The sequence below is a fragment of the Giraffa tippelskirchi genome, chromosome 10 (genome assembly GCF_054371585.1).
Source record: "Giraffa tippelskirchi isolate mGirTip1 chromosome 10, T2T-mGirTip1v1.2.pri, whole genome shotgun sequence".
Classification (NCBI taxonomy): domain Eukaryota; kingdom Metazoa; phylum Chordata; class Mammalia; order Artiodactyla; family Giraffidae; genus Giraffa; species Giraffa tippelskirchi.
This window is the reverse complement of record NC_137284.1, coordinates 29,438,580-29,458,008: the sequence shown is the minus strand read 5'-3', so window position 1 is coordinate 29,458,008 and position 19,429 is coordinate 29,438,580. Positions and strand designations below refer to the sequence as shown.

Here is a 19,429-nt window from a genome sequence, read left to right as displayed (position 1 = left end):
GTGCTGTAAGGATAAAATGATAATGATTTGAATACTGAATATCTCCCAAAAGTGTACAGTGAACGAAGACAGTCAAAAGTTAAAACTTAACAGTTACAAAGTAAGTATGTTATGGGAAGGTAATATACAGCATAGTGACTACAGTTAATAATGCTGTACTGCATATTTGAAAGTTGCTAAGCAAGTAGAAACCACAGTCACAGAAAACCAATCTGATCATGTGGACCACAGACTTGTCTAACTCAGTGAAACTGTGAGCTATGCCATAATAGGGCCATCCAAGACGGACAGATCGTGGTGGAGAGTTCTGAGAAAAAGTGGTCCGCTGGATAAAGGCATGGCAAACCACTTTAGTATTCTGGCCTGGAGAACCCTGTGAAAGTATGAAAAGGCAAAAAGATAGGACTCTGAAAGATGAACTCCCCAAGTTGGTAGGTGCCCAATATGCTACTGGAAAGCAGTGGAGAAATAACTCCAGAAAGAATAAAGAGATGAAGCCAAAGCAAAACCAACACCCAGTTGTGGATGTGACTGGTAATGGAAGTAAAGTCTGATGCTGTAAAGAGCAATATTACATAGGAACCTGGAATGTTAGGCCCACGAATCAAGGTAAATTCAAAGTGGTCAAACAGGAGATGGACAGAGTGAACATCAACATTTTAGGAATCAGTGAACTAAAATGGACCAGAATGGCAGCATTTAATTCAGATGACCCTTTTCTACTACTGTGGGCAAGATTCCTTTAGAAGAAATGGAGTAGCCATCATAGTCAACAAAAGAGTCTGAAATGCAGTACTTGGGCGCAATCTCAAAAATGACAGAATGATCCCTATTCGTTTCCAAGGCAAACCGTTCAATATCACAGTAATCCAAGTCTATGCCCCAACCAATAATGCTGAAGAAGCTGAAGTTGAACGGTTCTATGAAGACCTACAAGACCTTCTTAGAAGTTAATAATTCCTAATGTTCCCAAAATTAAGTTATTCAGAAATGTTCCAGGCAATAGATAAGTGAATTTACAGATTGTCAGACTGTGTGTTAAGAGAATGATCATATGTTTAAAAAAATATGATTGATAATTTATGGCTGTACCAAATTCTAGTCACTTGCCTCAAATGGCTATTTAAATTAATTAAAAAATGACTAAAATTAAAAGTTAAGTTCCTTAGTTTTGTTAGCCACATATCAAGTACTAAATAGGCACATGTAGCTAATGACTACTGTTTTGGAAAGTGCAGATATCGACAGCACTGTTGTAGAGAATGTGAAGTATGGGAATTGTAATATTTTCAATTTAACTATTATACTGGTTAATTTTTCTGTTGAAATTCTTGTCTGTTTCTTATCAAGAGACAAAATATTAAGAGGTACAGGTGTCCATAAGGTTATTTGCCTGTCAGTTATTTTTGCAGCAAAAACTATAAGTAAATTGGATGTTAGCTAGACTTATTGTGATGATCATTTTGCAGTAATTTTTTATATCAAATCTTTATGTTATATACCTGAAACTAAATATGTTATATGTCAGCTGTATCACCACAGAAAAATAAGTAGATTGTTAGTAAATTATGGGGTTTTATAATTATGAATTTTATATATTCTAAATTACAATTTACAAATTTTAATTTTAAATGTGCTTGGTCTGTGTGATCCAGTGTAGATTGTTAGTAAATTATGGGGTTTTATAATTATGAATTTTATATATTCTAAATTACAATTTACAAATTTTAATTTTAAATGTGCTTGCTCTGTGTGATCCAGTGCAGTAGCACTAGTTGTATGTGGCTCTTGAGCACTTGAAATGTGGCTGGTGTGAATTGAGATGTGCTGTAAGGATAAAATGATAATGATTTGAATACTGAATATCTCCCAAAAGTGTACAGTGAACGAAGACAGTCAAAAGTTAAAACTTAACAGTTACAAAGTAAGTATGTTATGGGAAGGTAATATACAGCATAGTGACTACAGTTAATAATGCTGTACTGCATATTTGAAAGTTGCTAAGCAAGTAGAAACCACAGTCACAGAAAACCAATCTGATCATGTGGACCACAGACTTGTCTAACTCAGTGAAACTGTGAGCTATGCCATAATAGGGCCATCCAAGACGGACAGATCGTGGTGGAGAGTTCTGAGAAAAAGTGGTCCGCTGGATAAAGGCATGGCAAACCACTTTAGTATTCTGGCCTGGAGAACCCTGTGAAAGTATGAAAAGGCAAAAAGATAGGACTCTGAAAGATGAACTCCCCAAGTTGGTAGGTGCCCAATATGCTACTGGAAAGCAGTGGAGAAATAACTCCAGAAAGAATAAAGAGATGAAGCCAAAGCAAAACCAACACCCAGTTGTGGATGTGACTGGTAATGGAAGTAAAGTCTGATGCTGTAAAGAGCAATATTACATAGGAACCTGGAATGTTAGGCCCACGAATCAAGGTAAATTCAAAGTGGTCAAACAGGAGATGGACAGAGTGAACATCAACATTTTAGGAATCAGTGAACTAAAATGGACCAGAATGGCAGCATTTAATTCAGATGACCCTTTTCTACTACTGTGGGCAAGATTCCTTTAGAAGAAATGGAGTAGCCATCATAGTCAACAAAAGAGTCTGAAATGCAGTACTTGGGCGCAATCTCAAAAATGACAGAATGATCCCTATTCGTTTCCAAGGCAAACCATTCAATATCACAGTAATCCAAGTCTATGCCCCAACCAATAATGCTGAAGAAGCTGAAGTTGAACGGTTCTATGAAGACCTACAAGACCTTCTAGAATTAACACTCCCAAAAGATGTCCTTTTCATTATAGGGGACTGGAATGCAAAAGTAGGAAGTCAAGAAATACCTGGAGTAACAGGCAAATTTGGCCTTGGGGTATAGAATGAAGCAGGGCAAAGGCTAACAGAGTTTTGCCAAGAGAACACACTGGTCATAGCAAACATTCTCTTCCAACAACACAAGGGACGACTCTGCACATGGACATCACCAGATAGTCAATATCGCAATCAGATTAATTATATTCTTTGCAGCCAAAGATGGAGAAGCTCTATACAGTCAGCAAAAACAAGACCGGGAGTGGACTGTGGCTCAGATCATGAACTCCTTATTGCCAAATTCAGACTTAAATTGAAGTAAGTAGGGAAAACCACTAGACCATTCAGGTATGACCTAAATCAAATCCCTTACAATTATACAGTGGAAGTGAGAAATAGATTCAAGGGATTACATCTGATAGAGTGCCTGAAGAACAATGTACATGACATTGTACAGGAGGCAGGGATCAAGACCATCCCCAAGAAAAAGAAATGCAAAAAGGCAAAATGGTTGTCTGAGGAGGCCTTACAAATAGCTATGAAAAGAAGAGAAGTGAAAGGCAAAGGAGAAAAGGAATGATATACCCATTTGAATGCAGAGTTCCAAAGAATAGCAAAGAGAGATAATAAAGCCTTCCTCAGTGATCAATGCAAAGAAATAGATGAAAACAATAGAATCAGAAGGATTAGAGATCTCGTCAAGAAAATTAGAGATACCAAAATTATGCCCATCTTTGCATCTTTTCATGCAAAGATGGGCTCGATAAAGGACAGAAATGGTATGGACCTAACAGAAGCAGAAGATACTAAGAAGAGGCGGCAAGAATACACAGAAGAACTGTACAAAAAAGATCTTCATGATCGAGATAACCATGATGGTGTGATCACTCACCTAGGCCAGACATCCTGGAATGTGAAGTCCAGTGGGCCTCAGGAAGCATCACTACGAACAAAGCTACTGGAGGTGATGGAATTTCAGTTCAGCTATTTCAAATCCTAAAAGATGATGCTGTGAAAGTGCTGCACTCAATATGCCAGCAAATTTGGAAAACTCAGCAGTGGCCACAGGACTGCAAAAGGTCGGTTTTATTCTAATCCCAAAGAAAAGCAGTGCAAAAGAATGCTCAAACTACCACACAATTGCACTCATCTCACCCGCTAGCAAAGTGATGCTCAAAATTCCCCAAGCCAGGCTTCAAAAGTACGTGAACTGTGAACTTCCAGATGTCCAAGCTAGATTTAGAAAAGGCAGTGGAACCAGAGATCAAATCGCCAACATCTGTTGGATCATCAAAAAAGCATGAGAATTCCAGAAAAATATCTATTTCTGCTTTATTGACTATGCCAAAGTCTTTGACTGTGGATCACAACAAACTGGAAAATTCTTAAAGAGATGGGAATGTCAGACCACTTGAGCTGCCTCCTGAGAAATCTGTATGCAGGTCAGGAAGCAACAGTTAGAACTGAACATGGAATAACAGACTGGTTCTAAATCAGGAAAGGAGTACGTCAAGTCTGTATATTCTCACCCTGCTTATTTAACTTATATGCAGAGTACATCATGAGAAATGCTAGACTGGATGAAGCACAAGCTGGAATCAAGATTTCCAAGAGAAATATCAATAACCTCAGGTATGCAGATGACACCACCCTTCTGGCAGAAAGTGAAGAAGAACTAAAGAGCCTCTTGATGAAGGTGAAAGAGGAGAGTGAAAAAGTTGGCTTAAAGCTCAGCGTTCAGAAAACTAAGATCATGGCATCTCGTCCCATCACTTCATGGGAAATAGATGGGGAAACAGTGGAAACAGTGTCAGACTTTATTTTTTTGGGCTCCAATATCAGTGCAGATGGTGACTGCAGTCATGAAATTAAAAGATGCTTGCTCCTTGGAAGGAAAGTTATGACCAACCTAGACAACATATTAAAAAGCAGAGACATTACTTTGCCAACAAAGTTCTGTGTAGTCAAAGCTATGTTTTTCCAGTAGTCATGTATGGATGTGAGATTTGGACTGTGAAGAAAGCTGAGCACCAAAGAATTGTTGCTTTTGAATTGTGGTGTTGAAGAAGACTCTTGAGAATCCCTTGGACTGCAACGAGATCCAACCAGTCCATCTTAAAGGAGATCAGTCCTGGGTGTTCATTGGAAGGACTGATGCTGAAGTTGAAACTCCCAATACTTTGGCCACATGATGCGAAGAACTGACTCATTTGAAAAGACCATGATGCTGGGAAAGATTGAGGGCAGGAGGGGAAGGAGATGACAGGATGACATGGTTGCATGGCATCACCGACTCAATGGACATGAGTTTGAGTAAACTCCTGGAGTTGATGATGGACAGGGAGGCCTGGCGTCCTGCAGTCTTTGTGGTCGCATAGATTCCGACAGGACTGAGTGACCGAACTTAACTGAACTGATGCAAGTAGATCTTAAAAGTTCTCTTAAGGGCTTCCGCGGTGATCCAGTAGTTAAGAATCCACCTGCCAATATAGGAGACCCAGGTTTGACCCCTGATCTGAGAAGTTTCCATATGCCACGGGGCAGCTAACTAAGCCCATGTACCAAAACTACTGAAGCTCTTGATCTCTGGAGCTGGTGCTCTGTAATAAGAGAAGCCACTGCAGTGAGAATCCCATGCACTGCAACTAGAGAAAACCCACATGCAGGAATGAAGACCCAGCTCAGCCAATAAATAAAAATTTTTTTAAAAGTTCTTATAAGAAAAAAAATTGTAATTGCGTATGGTGTTGAGTGTTAACTAGAGTTACCGTGTTGATCATTTTGCAGTGTTTACAAATATTAAATCATTATGTTGTACACCTGAAAGTAATATTATGTCATGTCAATTATACCTCAGTTAAAAAATAGATAAAATGTCAAGTAGAAATTAAAAATCTGAAATTTTAAGTGACAATAGTATGTTCAAATAATGAGTTGTATAGTGTTAAATTTAATAATTTAACATAAAATATTAAAATTAATTTTGACTTGTTTTTACTTTTATGAATTAACTACTGGAAATTCTGAAACTGTGTGACTCATTTTGTATTTCTATTGGATAATGCTGTGTATGAGCCAATGCTTTAATGAGGAAGTCAAGTAATATATAATCTACTTCTGTATGCCTATGTCAAGAATGAATATATTTGCAAAGTGGATGAAATCATATTTATTTATATATTTATTTTTGTCCTTTTGGATTTTTTAAAATAAATAAAATTTATTTTGACTTCTTGAAAAATTTAAAAAATTTTATAGGTACCAATTGTATCAAAATTTTTTATGATTTCATTTGTCTGTGATGTGGAAGATATGCATAGAACACAAGTGCAGAGCTTTTATTCAACTGATAAATGAGTGATGAAGATAATATGAATACCATAGGCATTCCAAGGACAAAAATTTTGCTGGAATCATTGTTAAGGTATCACAGAGACTTGGGGGACTTTTATTGACCAGACATTAAAAGATAAATATGATGCAGGTGGCAGAGAACAGTAAACTAGAGCGCTTGAATAAAGTCAAGATGGACTGTGTACTGAGTATGCTTAGTGGATACTGACTAGGCCAGAATGATTTCAATCAAGGATTTCAGTGCAGAAGTAAAAGAGAAGAATTGGAGAGTTAGGTTGAAACTGAATATTGGGACTCTGAGGCCTCGGTTAGAAATCTGAATGAGTTGATTCAGTTCAGTTCAGTTCAGTCACTCAGTCGTGTCCGACTCTCTGCGACCCCATGAATTGCAGCACGCCAGGCCTCTCTGTCCATCACCAACTCCCGGAGTCTACCCAAACCCATGTTCATCGAGTCGGTGATGCCATCCAACCATCTCATCCTCTGTCGTCCCCTTCTCCTCCCGCCCCCAATCCTACCCAGCATTAGGGTCTTTTCCAATGAGTCAACCCTTCGCATGAGGTGGCCAAAGTATTGGAGTTTCAGCTTCAACATCAGACCTTCCAATGAACACCCAGGATTGATCTCTTTTAGGATGGATTGATTGGATCTCCTTGCAGTCCAAGGGACTCTCAAGAGTCTTCTCCAACACCACAGTTCAAAAGCATCAATTCTGCGGCGCTCAGCTTTCTTCACCGTCCAACTCTCACATCCATACATGACCACTGGAAAAACCATAGCCTTGACTAGACGGACTTTTGTTGGCAAAGTAATGTCTCCACTTTTAAACATGCTATCTAGGTTGGCCATAACCTTCCTTCCAAGTAGTAAGCGTCTTTTAATTTCATGGCTGCAGTCACCATCAGCAGTGATTTTGGAGCCCAAAAAAGTAAAGTCTGACACTGTTTCCACTGTTTCCCCATCTATTTCCCATGGAGTGATGGGACCAGATGCCATGATCTTAGATTTCTGAACGTTGAGCTTTAAGCCAACTTTTTCACTCTCCTCCTTCACCTTCATCAAGAGGCTCTTTAGTTCTTCACTTTCTGCCATAAGGGTGGTGTCATCCGCATATCTGAGGTTATTGATATTTCTCCCGGCAATCTTGATTCCAGCTTGTGTTTCTTCCAGCCCAGCGTTTCTCATGATGTACTCTGCATATAAGTTAAGTAAGCAGGGTGACAATATGCAGCCTTGACGTACTCCTTTTCCTATTTGGAACCAGTCTGTTGTTCCATGTCCAGTTCTAACTGTTGCTTCCTGACCTGCATACAGGTTTCTCAAGAGACAGGTCAGATGGTCTGGTATTCCCATCTCTTTCAGAATTTTCCACAGTTTATTGTGATCCACACAGTCAAAGGCTTTGGCATAGTCAATAAAGCAGAAATAGATGTTTTTCTGGAACTCTCTTGCTTTTTCGATGATCCAGCGGATATTGGCAATTTGATCTCTGGTTCCTCTGCCTTTTCTAAAACCAGCTTGAACATCTGGAAGTTCACGGTTCACGTATTGCTGAAGCCTGGCTTGGAGAATTTTGAGCATTACTTTACTAGCGTGTGAGATGAGTGCAATTGTGCGGTAGTTTGAGCATTCTTTGGCATTGCCTTTCTTTGGGATTGGAAGAAAAACTGACCTTTTCCAGTCCTGTGGCCACTGCTGAGTTTTCCAAATTTGCTGGCATATTGAGTGCAGCACTTTCACATTAGGGGCCATCAAAGATATTTATGAACTGGGAAGTGGCGTGAAAGCAGTACTTTTTCTTTTTTTCTGTAGGTTGGTTTGAATACAGGAGAGTATCCATACCTGTTTTTCTGAAGTGAGAAGATGCAAGGATATCCTGGAGAAATCAGGGGAAATAGGGAGCAGGTTTGAGATATAGAAAGATGCTACTGTGTTTGGGGAAAAGGAAAAAGGAGAAATTGAAACTGACTTTAGATCGATCCCCAAATATCATGACAGATATGAAAATAAAGGTATTTTAGCTTTATATGATGTTTTGCGTTTTTAAAACTGTAAGATGGCTAGTTCAACCCTTTTTTACAGATGAGGAATTTGAGAGTCTTTGTTTAAATAACTTGGCCAGGGTCATGGTCTCCTTATCTTAAGTAGTGGAGCTGAAAATTGAGCCCAGGTCTTTTTCTTCCTGATCTATTGTCATTGGCATGTACTCAGTTGCCTAAGTCAGTGCCTCAGTTTTTCTGGACTCTTTCACTTTGTGCAGTCAATCCCTAAGTTTTGTTCTTGCTTTCCTAAATATATCTCAAATCTCCCCCCTTCTCTTGGCACCACTTCTGCCTTAGTTCAGATTTCTGCCATCTTTCTGGATTGATATTTTCCTGAATTTATATCTAGTCTCTACCCTGCATACCACCTCCTAAAACAAATAAGCAAATAAAAGCAATCTGTTTTCCTGCAGTTCAGTTTTTGAGAGCTCTCTAAATTATAGAGCATTCTCTTGTATCTTTTGAATAAAATGTAAACTTTGTAGCCTGGCCCGATAAGGTTCTACATGATCATGCCCCGTACCTGGGTGCTTCCAGTTCCATGCTCACTTTGTTTTTCAGCCTTTTGTGTCATGTTACTTTGGTTTGGTAAGCAGTGTCCTTCCCCCCTTTTGTCCACTGTACCCTCAATCCCATACATTCTGGTCTTGGCTTAGTTTAATTGTCAGTTTACTTGTCTCTAATCATCCCTCCTGTGCTTCTTCCCCTTAGCTCCAGCTCACCCACTGTTTACCCCTCTGAGAAGATTCCCTTAAGTAGGTTTATTAAAGGTAGCTACTATTTCTTGCTTACTAATATAGGTGGACTCACAGACATTTGTTGAATGGGGAAATGTTTTTATACTTCAGGGTCATTTCAAGTTAGAAGTGACTTTAGTGGAGAATAAAGAGTCTGAAAGAATAACTGAAAAAAAAATTAGTCACCTTCCAACCTGTACTTAAGAGCCCTTGTATACTGCAAAGTGTTAACGTGTTTTACAGAAAAAGATTCTATGATCAAATATATTAGAGAATGCTGCAGACTATATCCAAGATAGGAATATAAGACTGCATGTAAGACTGTAATCAGTAAAGGCTTCAGGAAGTTCTGTAGTAAAATAAGTATATATATTTTGGTATCATTTTCCTAATATATTTGATTATGGAAACTTTTTAGGTAGAATAAATGTAATTTCTCCTAGGTTACTAGCAGTATTTGGGAAATGCTAAATGTATGGGTCTTTATTTCCCTCAGGTCTAATTAATACATTTATACCACATAATCAGGCTCATGCCCAGAGGATATTTGGAGGAACTCTGGTTGTTTACATAGTTGAAAGAGAAAACTTTAGGGAAGATATAGCTATCTTCAACTATTTGAAAAGAGGAATTGAGAATATTTTCTTTGAAACTAGAGAATAAGAGCAAGAACCAGGGGGAGGAAGATGTAAGTAGGCAGAGATTTTACTTTGTATAAGGGTTTCCAATAATTACTTTCTAATAATTAGAATTTTCTGAGGTTAAGTAAATGTTCTGTCCCTAAAGCTTGTCAAGCAAAGATTTATAGGGATGCTCTAGAGGAGTTTAGCACATTAGGTAAGGAATAGATCAGAAGGGTAGTTTTCTGCAGTACTTTTAAAACCATTAGGCTCTATTTCTGAGATATCTATCAATCGGAATTTATATTCATTGATCCCTTCCTAATTCTGTGAATCCATGTCTTGGTTTGCAGTCTCAGTCAAGAAACCAAATATGAGAAACATACAGTAGAAATTTTAATTGTGTGGTTAATTGCTTTTACTTGATTTTTTTTTATAGACTTTATTTTTTAAGCAGTTTTAGATTCACACAAAGAAATTCAGCACAAAGTATAAAGAGTTCATATATACGCTCTTCCCCTAGGAATATATTAATACAACCTCTCTCACTGTCCACATTCCACAGTATCGTGGTACATTTGTTAAAATGAATGAACCCTACTTTGATATGTTATCACCCGTATGTCTACATTTAGAGTTCACCCCTCCTTTTTTTTTCCCTATTTTTTTTGGCTGTGTGCAGCATGTGGGATCTTAGTTCCCCAACCAGGGATCAAGCTGCAGTGGAAGCGTGGTGTCTTAGCCACTGGACCTCCAAGGAATTCTAGAGTTCACTCTCAATTGTTGGTTTCGAAAGAAAACGTGAAATTTTCTTGCTCATCTTTAAGAAAGTGGTTTTTAGTTGTTTCTTATCCTAGTTTAGTCTTTTCTGATTCAGAGGTCTAAAAGATAACTAGATCAACATCTATTTTGAAAAAGTAGTCATTTTTCGAGAAAGTTCTTTTTTTCAATAATCTCATTAGAAATGTTTTATTTTGCTGACTAATAGTATTTTTTCTTCCTTTTAAGTACCTAAAGAATTGGTGGAGCTCCATTTGAAATTGATGAGGAAGATTGGCAAATCTGTTACAGCAGACAGATGGGAAAAATACTTGATCAAGGTAAATATTTATAAATCACCTTCTCTGAAATATTATTCTATCTAGCATAAATTGATGTTATGTTTCATAATGTGCTCTGACTTTTAAAGTGTTCTCCTAAAAGTTGCAAAATATGACCAAGAAAGCCATATGATTACAATAACTTTTGCAGCAACTATGCACTGGTCTAGAGTCCTAAAGATTTTAGAGGTGTTACATATCTTTTGTGCCAAACACTGTGCTCAGGACTCTCCATGTTTTCTCTCAGTTGATCCTTAAAATCATCCTAATCAAGTTCATTAAAGTACAGACAAGGCCCAATAAAGTTGTCATTTTTCTTTGAGATCACATAGTATGTGTAGACAGAACCAAAATTTGTCTTTTACCTAAAAGTTAAAATGTCTTTTACTTAAAAGGTAATACTGACTCAAAAACTCTTGGGTCAGTATGAAAGACTTGTAAGTTATCAAAGACCAAATCTATTGTAAATGAGAACAATCTGGGTAATCAGAAAACAGTTGCTTTGGGATAAACCATATTAATGACAAGGCCATTCAGGAAAATTGTCTGGAATTGCACCCAAACTTTGAGATCCACACAATTTTGTGTGTGTGTTGGGGAGGGGTGGAGGAGGTATTTGAACTCTTAACATATTCAAATATTGAGATTATACTTTTAGGTGATTGAAAAACTGGAATTTTCTTGTCTTGATAGGAAAATTTGTTTTTGTATACACTTGTATACAAATTTTCTTGTGTACATGTGTTGTCATATCTGCTTTTGCAGAGGGTATATGATTATAGAGTGCTATGAAAAGAAAAACCATCAGGAAACAAGAGTTGCTTTTTCTTCTTACAAAAATCACACTTGCTGTTCCAGTTATCTTTGCTGCATATTGTTTTATGTCACTTAATTTGGACATCACTCCAAATTAAGTGTCATAAAACAATAATCATTTTGATCAGCTCAGTGACACTCTGGGTTGGGAGTCTGAGGTCACTTTCACTGTACTTTGTTGGCTGAAGCAGTCACAATTCTCCCAGGTTTAGGGAGAGGAAGCATAGAACCTGAACTCTCAGTGAGTGGTAGGAGTGTCTTAACTTTTGAAAAGCCCACTGTGAGATGAATCAGTATTTTTTATACAAGTTTGAAGCCCTGAAAAGTTGGCTCAGCATTTCAAAAATTTGATGCTGTGGGATTTTCTAAAAGCCTTGATTAATACTTAATTAAATCTCTGAACTATATTAAACTGTGAATAATAAAGGAGCAGATTTTTAACCATTTAAAGTCTTAAAAAATGCCAGTGGTTGAAGGAGGTACTGGTGAAGTTGCTGTTTTACCTTTAACAAAATATTCATTAAGGATTAAGAATCTAGATCTAATTTTATTTATTGGCTATGCTAGGTCTTTGTTGGGCTTGCTTTGTGGCTCAGCTGGTAAAGAATCTGCCTGCAGTGCAGGAGACCTGGGTTTGATCCCAGGGCTGGGAAGATCTCCTGGAGAAGGGAAAGGCTACCCACTCCAGTATTCTGGCCTGGAGAATCCCATGGACTGTATAGTCCACGGGGTCACAAAGAGTCGGACACAACTGAGCGACTTTCACTTCACAGGTCTTCGTTGCTGCTCGGGCTTTTCTCTAGTTGTAGCAAGCAGGGCCCACTCTCTAATTTTGGCACATGGGCTTCTCATTGCAGTGGCTCCTCTTGCACAGGCTCTGGGACCCACTGGCTTCAGCAGTTGGGGCAGGTGGGCTCAGGAGTTGCTGTTTCCGGGCTCCGGAGCACAGGCTCACAGATGTGGCTCACAAACCTATTTGCTCCATGGTATGTGGGATCTTCCTGGACCAGGGATTGAACCTGTGTCTCCTGCATTGGCAGGTGAATTCTTTACCGCTGAGCCACCAGGGAAGCTCAGGATAGTCATTATTTTGTTTGTTTTTTATTTTTTAAAATTAATTTATTTGTTATATTTGTAGGCTAACTATAATATTGTGGTGGTTTTTGCCATACATTGACACGAATCAGCCACAGGTGTACATGTGTCCGTCCCCCCCCCCCCGCCGCCCCACACCATCCCGAACCCCCCTCCCACCACCCTCCCCATCCCATCCCTCTGGGTTGTTCTGCTGCACTGGTTTGAGTGCCCTGTTTCATGCATTGAACTTGGACTGGTAATCTGTTTCATATATGATAATATACTTGTTTCAGTGCTATTCTCTCAAATCATCCCACCCTCACCTTCTCCCACAGAGTCCAAAAGTCTGTTCTTTATATCTGTGTCTCTTTTGCTGTCTCACATATATGGTTGTCATTACCATCTTTCTAAATTCCATATATATGCGTTAATATACTGTATTAGTGTTTTTCTTTCTGACTTAACTTCACTCTGTATAATAGGCTCCAGTTTCATCCACCTCATTAGAACTGACTCAAATGCGTTCTTTTTAATAGCTGAGTAATATTCCATTGTGTATATGTACCACAACTTTCTTATCCATTTGTCTGCTGATGGACATTTAGGTTGCTTGCATGTCCTAGCTATTGTAAACAGTGCTGCAGTGAACATTGGGGTACACATATCTCTTTCAGTTCTGGTTTCCTTGGTCTGTGTGCCCAGCAGTGGGATTGCTAGGTTATATGGCAGTTCTATTTCCAGTTTTTTAAGGAATCTCCAGACTATTCTCCATAGTGGCTGTACTAGTTTGCATTCCCACCAGCAGTGTAAGAGGGTTCCCTTTCAGGATAGTCATTTTTAACGTGACATTTTAAAGCAGTGTAGTTGTTTCTAAATCTGTCTGTTAAAGTAGATTTGTTTGTTTTTTATACATTCTGAGAACTGAAGTAGAAATATCTTGTATACTAATCTCAGCTCTGCTGTTAAACATTGGGTCCATGGATGATCTGCTTTTGCCCCTGTTGTATTTCAGTTTCTTCATAGAATGTGAAAATTAGAACAAGATGATTTTAAAACCCTTAAGTTTTAGGGTCGTAACCACAGATTCTAACTGAGTGTTTTCTAGTTGAAATATATTCACATAACATAAAAGTTGCCCTTTGAAAGTATACAATTCAGTTTTTTAGTATATTCATAAGGTTGTGCAACCATCACCATTATCCAAAACAGAACCTCTTCATTGGCCCAGAAAGAAACCCTCATACCCATATGCAGTTACTTCCTCCTTCCCTAGTCTTTAGCAGCCACTGATCTCTTTTCTGACTCTATGGATTTGCATATTCTGGAGGTTTCATGTAAATAAAATTACAATTTGTAGCCTTTGTGTCTGGCTTCTTTCACTTAGCATAATGTTTTTAAGGCTCATCTATGTTGTAGCATGTATCAGAACTTTGTTCCTTTTTGAGCCTGAATAATAGTCTATTATGTGGATAATACTACATTTTATTCATTTATCAGTTTATGATATTTGACTTGTTTCTGTCTTTTGGCTGTTATAAATAGTACTGCTATGAACATTTGTGAACAAGTGTTTTGGTAGATGTGGTCAATTTTTTGAGTATTTATCTAAGGGTAAAATTGGTAGGTCATATGGTAATCCTTTAACTTTTTGAGAAACAACCAGACTTTCCAAAACAGCTCCAATGATTTATATTTCCCCTAGGAACCTATAAGGGCTCCAACTTTTCCACATCCCTCTTTACCAATACTTATTATCGAATGATTGATTTTATTCATCCCAGTGGAGATGAAGTGTTTCCTCATTGTGGTTTTGGTTTGCATTTCCCTTAATGTCTAAATGATGTTGAGCCTTTTTCTCATGTGCTTGTGTGTCTTCCTTGGAAAAATGTCTGTTCATATCCTTGTCCATATTTTAATTGACAGCCTTGGTTTTGAGTTTTTTTAATATATACTGCATACTAGACACTTAACAGATTTATGGTTTGCCAATATCTTCTCCAATTATGTGTGCTATCTTTTCAGTTTCTATGTAATGTCTTTTGATGCATGGAAGTTTTAATTTAGATTAACTCCAATTTTTTTATTTTGTGGCTAGTGCTTCAGTGTCATATATAAGAACTCATTGCCCAACACAGGATTGTACAAATCTAATCCTATGTTTTGAGAGCTTTTATACTTTTAGCTCTTAAATTTAGATCTAACCCATTTAATTTTTGAATATACTCTTAGATAGGAGTTCAGCTATATTCTTTTGCACATAGATATCTGTTTGTTCTGTTATGATTTGTCAAAAACATTATTTTTTCCCTCACTGGATTCCCTCAACATCCTTGTAGAAAATCAGTTGACCATAAGTGTGAGAGTTTATTTCTGAAGTCTTCATTCTGTTGACTTTCATGTTGTTATTTATGCTAGTACCATATAGTCTTGGTTACTGTGGTGGCTCAGACAGTAAAGAATCCCCCTGGATTGCGGGAGACCTGGCTTCGATCCCTGGGTTGGGAAGATCCCCAGGAGGAGGGCATGGCAACCCACTCCAGTATTCTTGCCTGGAGAATCCCCTATGGACAGAGGAGCCTGGCGGGCTATAGTCCATGGGGTCACAAAGAGTTGGACACGACTGAGTGACTAAGCACACAGCACACTCATATCATCTTGGTTACTGTAGCTTTGTGGCAAGTATTTAAATTGTTTATCTTTTACAAAATTGTTTTGGCTATTCTGCATCACTTTCATTTCCTTATGAGTTTGAGGATCAGCTTATCAACATCTGCGAAAATGCCAGTTAGAATTTGTATAGGGATCGTATATAATCTGTAGATAAATTTGGGGAGTATTGGCTTCTTAATAATAGTAAGTTTTCTGATCCATGAAAATGAGATGTCTTTCAAAATATATAAGTCTTTAATTCCTTTCAACAATATTTTGTGGGCACTTCCTTGGCCACTCTGCATCTCCATTGCAGGGGCACAGGTCCAATCCATTGTTAGCGAACTAGGATCCCATGTGCTTCGTGGCGTGGCCTAAAAATAAATAAAATTAAAAAAAAATATTTTGCAGTTTTCGAACTCTGGTCTTAGGCTTTATTCCTTAGCATTTTGCCATTTTTGATGGCATTGTAAATGGAATTTTCTTAATTTCACTTTCATATCATTCGTTTCTAGTGTTGTGGAAATACAACTAATGATTGTATATTGATCTTGTATGTTGAAACTTTGCAAAAGTCATTTATTAGCTCAAATAGCTTTTTCTGTAGTGAATTCTTAAGATTTTCTATATACGTGATTATGTCGTCTGCAAACATTTACTTCCTCTTCAGTCTGGATGCCCTTTATTTATTTTTCTTGTGTAATTGCTTTCCTGGAACTTCTAATACACTGTTGGATGGAAATGGTAAAAGCAGACATCTTTGTCATGTTCCTGATCCTAGGGAGAAAGTTTTGGTCTTTCAGCTTTTATTATGTATGTATGTTATTTGAGGGTTTTTCATTGATGTCCTTTATCAGATTGAGGGAATCCTTTTTTTTCCCCCTGGTTTGTTGAGTATTTGTTGGATTTTGTCAAGTGTATTTTTCTGCATCTATTGAGGTAACCACGTGAATTTTGTCCTCTATTGATCTGTAGTGTGTTACATTGATTAGTTTTCATATGTTGAAACCTTGCATTCCTGCAGTCAGTCCCACTTGGTCATGGTCCGCAATCTTGTTTATATGTTGCTAGGTTTGGTTTGTTAATTTATTTTTGAAGATTTTTGTGCCTATGTTTATAAGGGATAGCGATTTTCTTTTTCCTGAGGTGTCTTTGTCTGGTTTTAAAATCTGGGCAATGCTGGTCTCATGTTGAATTGAGAAATGTTTCCTCTGCTTTTATTTTTTTTATGGATGTTTGTGAGGTGTTAGAATTTAGCAGTGAAGCCATGTGGGCTTGGGCTTTTCTTTGTTGAAAATTTTTTTGTTCGTTTGTTAAAACAGTCTCTTTAATTGTTACTGGTTTATTCAGATTTGTATTTCTTCTTGTGTCAAGTTCAGTATTTGTGCCTTTCCAGGAAATTGTCCATATTATTAGATTAACTATTTTGAAGTGAAGTTGCTCAGTTGTGTCCAACTCTTTGTGACTCCGGGGACTGTAGCCTACCAGGCCCTTCTGTCCATGGAATTCTCCAGGCCAGAATACTGGAATGGGTAGCCATTCCCTTCTCCAGGGGATTATCTGTTTTATTGGCATACAACTGTTCATAGCATTCACTTATAATTCTTCTTTCTTTTGCAGAGTCTGTAGTAATGTTCCTCGTTTCTTTCTTCTTTTTACTGATTTAGTGTTCTCTTTTTTCCTGGTCAGTCTAGTTAGAGCTTTGTAAAATTTTATCTTTTTAAGAACCTACTTTTGGTTTAATTGAATTTCTCTGTTGTTTTTCTGTTTGATTATTTTCTTCCTTCCACTTGCTTTGTCTTCTCAAGTGCAAGTTTAGGTTATCAGTTTGAGTATTCCTTTTTTTCCAATATATTTATTTTCAGCTGTTCCATCTAATCCCTGCTTAGCTTCATCCTATAAATTGGCACATTGTTTTTCATTTTCATTCATTTCTAAGTATTTTCTCTTTTCCTTTCTGATTTCTTTTTTGACCTATTGGTTATTTAGTAGTATGTTGTTTCCATGTTTCTGAATTTCCCCAGTGTTTTCTTGTTTTTGATTTCTAATTTCATTCCATTATGTAAAAGAACATACTTTGTTCTTTAGTATTAAAAAATAATTTTTCTACTTAGATATTTATAGGGATTTGCTAACTTCATATGTATATTTACTGTCCTTTTTTTCCCCTGATTTTTAAGACTTTTGCTACCCTGTAAAGTTTATGCACACATACACACTCTTATATATAAATGTATATTTTCCCTTATCCTTTTTGATATGCTAATGTTGCTACTATTTTATTTAAATAACTATAAACTCTCCATTAGCTTTTTTTTTTTAATTATAGTATTTTTTATTTTGACCGCGCTGGGACTTTGTTGCAGGACATGAGCTCTCTCTAGTTTTGGTACTTCTTGGAAAAGACCCTGATGTTGGGAAAGATTGAAGGCGGGAGGAGAAGGGGACGACAAAGGAGGAGATGGTTGGATGGCATCACCAGCGCGATGGACATGAGTTTAAGTTGACGATGGACAGGAAAGCCTGGTGTGCATGGGGTTGCAAAGAGTCGGACACAACTGAGCAACTGAACCGAACTGAGTTTTGGTACATGGGCTTCTGATTGTGGTACCTTCTCTTATTGTGGCGCACAGGCTCTAGGGTGCACGGGCTTCAGTGGTTGTGGCATGCGGGCTCAGCAGTTGTGGCTCCTGGGCTCTCGAGTGCTGGCTCAATAGTTCTGTCGTATGGAATCCTCCTAGACCAGGGATCAAACCCATGTCTTCTGCACTGGCAGGCAGATTCTTTTACCACTGAGCCACCAGGGACACCCCTATTTAGAGTTCTGATGTTAGAAAATCTGGGCTCCCTTCTTGGTTTCTTAGCACTGTTGATGTCAGGAAACTGTTATCACTTGCCTGAATCTAAGCTGATTGATCTGTAAATCTGGGGAAAATGCAATCTTATTAAATATTAACACTCATCTTTCAGAATTGTGAGAATTTAATGAAATAATGTATGAATGGACTCAAAACTAATGTCTGACATTGGCTTCAAGAAGAAGACTGTTGTTAAAGATGATATATGCTGAAGATACTATCAAAGCTTATATTATTACCTGATTTTTAAAAATATATAAAAACTTAATATTAATGTAATTTAGTTAATAGAAGGTTGTTATTCAGTTGCTAAGTTGTGTCTGACTCTTTGCTATCCCCTGAATTGCAACATGCCAGGCTTCCCTGTCCTCCACTATGTCCCAGAATTTGCTCAAACTCATGTCTAATGAGTCGGTGACGCCATCCAACCATCTCATCCTCTGTCGTCTGCTTCTCCTCTTCTCCTTCTACCATACCACAAAAACTCTTAACATGTTTACTGACATAGTAGGTTGTTTCTTAAATTCTGAAGACAAAAATAGATGGGTTTACATGAATCACAAAGACAAATGAAGATATGCTTAACATGGAAGTGTCTTTACTATAATGACTATATGGAGTCTAAGTTGTATTCTGTTGGTTGCTGTCTAGGCCACTTTATTTAGTCTTCACATTTTTATGGCCTTAAATACAGTCCTTTATAAAAAAGGAAGGAGAAAGTGCCTTCTGTATGTGAACTCTTAATGCAAACTCAGCAGGAGTAGGTTCATAGATGGATATCCCCATTTTACAGATTACAAAACTGAAATTGCCTTTTTAAAAATCTATATCCTTCATCAGAATTCATGAGAACTAGACCTTGTATGTCTTACTCATTTTCATTTACATCAAAAGCCCTCAAATTATGGCCCCCTGCCCATTTTCATAAAGGTTTGAGTCAAGAATATTTTTTTACAAACAACATTTACAATCAGTTTCTTGAAAGAGTGAATATTTTGAATTCCAATTAAGTCAACTATTATCTACCCCCAAATAATTCTCTGCATTTCATTAGTATATCTGAATTACAAAGATTGTACTTAATTATTATATATTGCACATAACATAATGTATATGATATAAAGAAGTGAAGTCGCTCAGTCGTGCCCAACTCTTTGCCACCCCATGGACAGTAGCCTGCACCAAGCTCCTCCGTCCATGGGATTTTCTAGGGAAGAGTACTGCAGTGGGTTGCCATTTCCTTCTGCAGGGAATCTTGCTGACCCAGGGATTGAACCCAGGTCTCCCGCATTGTACGCAGACGTTTTACCGTCTGAGCCACCAGGGAAGTCCATGGGGAAGTATATCACATATATCACATATACTT

The 19,429-nt window shown here is 37.7% G+C and overlaps 1 protein-coding gene across 2 annotated transcripts in view; it reads left to right on the top strand.

The window, feature by feature from the left end:
- Nucleotides 1–19,429, top strand: part of RSF1 (remodeling and spacing factor 1) — a 154,800-nt gene that overhangs the window by 47,843 nt on the left and 87,528 nt on the right. For both annotated transcript variants that reach the window (XM_081537473.1, XM_081537472.1), the window contains exon 2: nt 10,572–10,663. In XM_081537473.1, coding sequence (XP_081393599.1) covers nt 10,572–10,663 — 92 coding nt within the window. The remainder of the gene's footprint in view (nt 1–10,571; nt 10,664–19,429) is intronic.